This window comes from Psammomys obesus, unplaced genomic scaffold (genome assembly GCF_907164565.1).
Source record: "Psammomys obesus unplaced genomic scaffold, mPsaObe1.curated_primary_1811, whole genome shotgun sequence".
Classification (NCBI taxonomy): Eukaryota; Metazoa; Chordata; class Mammalia; order Rodentia; family Muridae; genus Psammomys; species Psammomys obesus.
This window is the reverse complement of record NW_026596018.1, coordinates 31,249-33,210: the sequence shown is the minus strand read 5'-3', so window position 1 is coordinate 33,210 and position 1,962 is coordinate 31,249. Positions and strand designations below refer to the sequence as shown.

General features: G+C 39.6%; 1 gene segment (V, D, J or C); it reads right to left on the bottom strand.

The window, feature by feature from the left end:
* Positions 1–208: 208 nt before the first annotated feature.
* Positions 209–856, bottom strand: LOC129686672 (immunoglobulin kappa variable 4-1-like). The segment is given in 2 exon segments: positions 209–621; positions 808–856. Coding segments are annotated over 2 exon segments (462 nt in total).
* Positions 857–1,962: the final 1,106 nt, after the last annotated feature.

Sequence of the window (1,962 nt, the reverse complement as noted above, 5' to 3'; positions counted from 1 at the left end):
ATAACCAAGAGATATCTAAAGTCAGCATGACACCATAAACTTAACTGATGCTTCTTGCTTGTACTGTAACCTTTCAGTGCAAAACCACAACTTCTAAATCTCTTAACTTAGTTTCTCCTATTTATCTATACACACCAGTGTTGCCAAAAATATTGAAGAAAGTAGGCTATCTCTTAATTAATTTTCTACTGAAGGTTGCATCAATTGGTCATGCATAGCAGATCTCAGGCAGAAGGGGGAAGTGTGCAGGCCCAGGGATGTTTGTGTTGCAAGCAGCTGGTGAGATTCTCAAGGAGGTTTGTGTTGGAGACTGAAGCACTGTGGGAGGATAGCTGTCATACTGCAGACAGTAATAAACTGCCAGGTCTTCAGCCTGCACACTGCTGATGGCGAGAGTGTAATCTGTCCCAGATCCAGTGCCTGTGAATCGATCTGGTACCCCAGTGTATCGATTGGATGCCCTGTAGGTCAGCAGTTTAGAAGGCTGCCCTGGTTTCTGCTGGTACCAAGCTACCCAACCACTCACACTCTGACTAGACTTGCAGCTTAGGGTAATTCTCTCTCCAATAGATGTGGACATGAATTCAGGAGTCTGGGTCATCACAATGTTTCCCTCAGCACCTGCAACCAGAAATACACAATGAGTATACACAGAAGGAGTTCCTGATACAAATGTTGGCATCCAAAATGCCTTTTCTAATGGCATTGCCTGCATACAATTGGTTTCCTATAGTAAACAGCTGTTTTTTTCTACAAATGAACTATATTGATGATATTCTAATACTCTAATACTCTTTAATGTCTAACCAGACAACCAGAGGAGCAGGAATATGAAGACTTGGGTGTGTGACTCCATCTTGGTCACCCAGGCTGTCTGATGCTTTTCAATTCTAACTGCAAAGGCCTGGTTTATAAATTATGGGCAGCTGGGCTGTCTTGTAGGGACCTATGCAAAACAGTCATAACATGAGAAAGTAAATAACCAGGGTACTGGGCTGTGAAATATCCAGGTTAAATCTTCAGCCAAAAATATCATCAAAGTGAGTAACCAATCACTGGGGGGAAAAGTCAACATTGAAGCTCAAGGACCAATTTAGAGCTTTCAATCTGAAAATAACGAGATACACTCATGACAGGCTTCCATTAAAAATCCAAAACATTTAAGTAAAGTGAGTTTAATAGAAATATACTAGAAAACCTTTGATTAAAATCCTGAGGAAACAATAAATATCTTAATCAACAACAGCAGAAAGAAACAGGAGAAGAATTTCTACTTTTGAAGAAGGGAAAAAAGAAGGGGAAAGTAGAAGAGTAGTTGAGAGAAAGGAAAGAAAAGAGAGGATGGAGAGGAGAGGGAAATCTGGATTAGAGAGGGATTAGAAATGTCAAGAGGAAAGAAAATTTGAGCAGCTAAAGGAAATACATATTAAAACAGAAAGGTTTGGGAATAGAGTCAGATCAGCAGTTATGAGCATTTCTTCTCTTATAAAACACTCATATTTGATTCCAATGAATTGTTGATGATTCTGAGTTATCTATAATTCCAGTTATAGCACACACAAGGTACACATACATACATGCATACATACATACATATCTAAATAGATACATAGATTTTGAGATGTGAGCCCTGAGCTTCTGCTCCAGCTAAAACAAGGTCTCCCACCTGCTGCCTTCACTTTGCTATCATGGATTCTAGTTCTCTGAAAGCCCCAATAAACCCTTTCTTAAAAATTGGCTTTGGTCATGTTTTTTTAAATTAAATGTTTATTTTTTTACATTAATTATATTTTATTTCCTTTGTATCCCAGCTGTAGCCCCTCCCACATTGCCTCCCAATCCCACCGTCCCTCTCTCCTACATCTTTTCCCTTGCCCCTCTCTAAGTCCACCAATAGGGGAGGTTCACTTCCTCTTCCATCTGACACTAGCTAATCATATCTCATTAAGACTGTCTGAATTG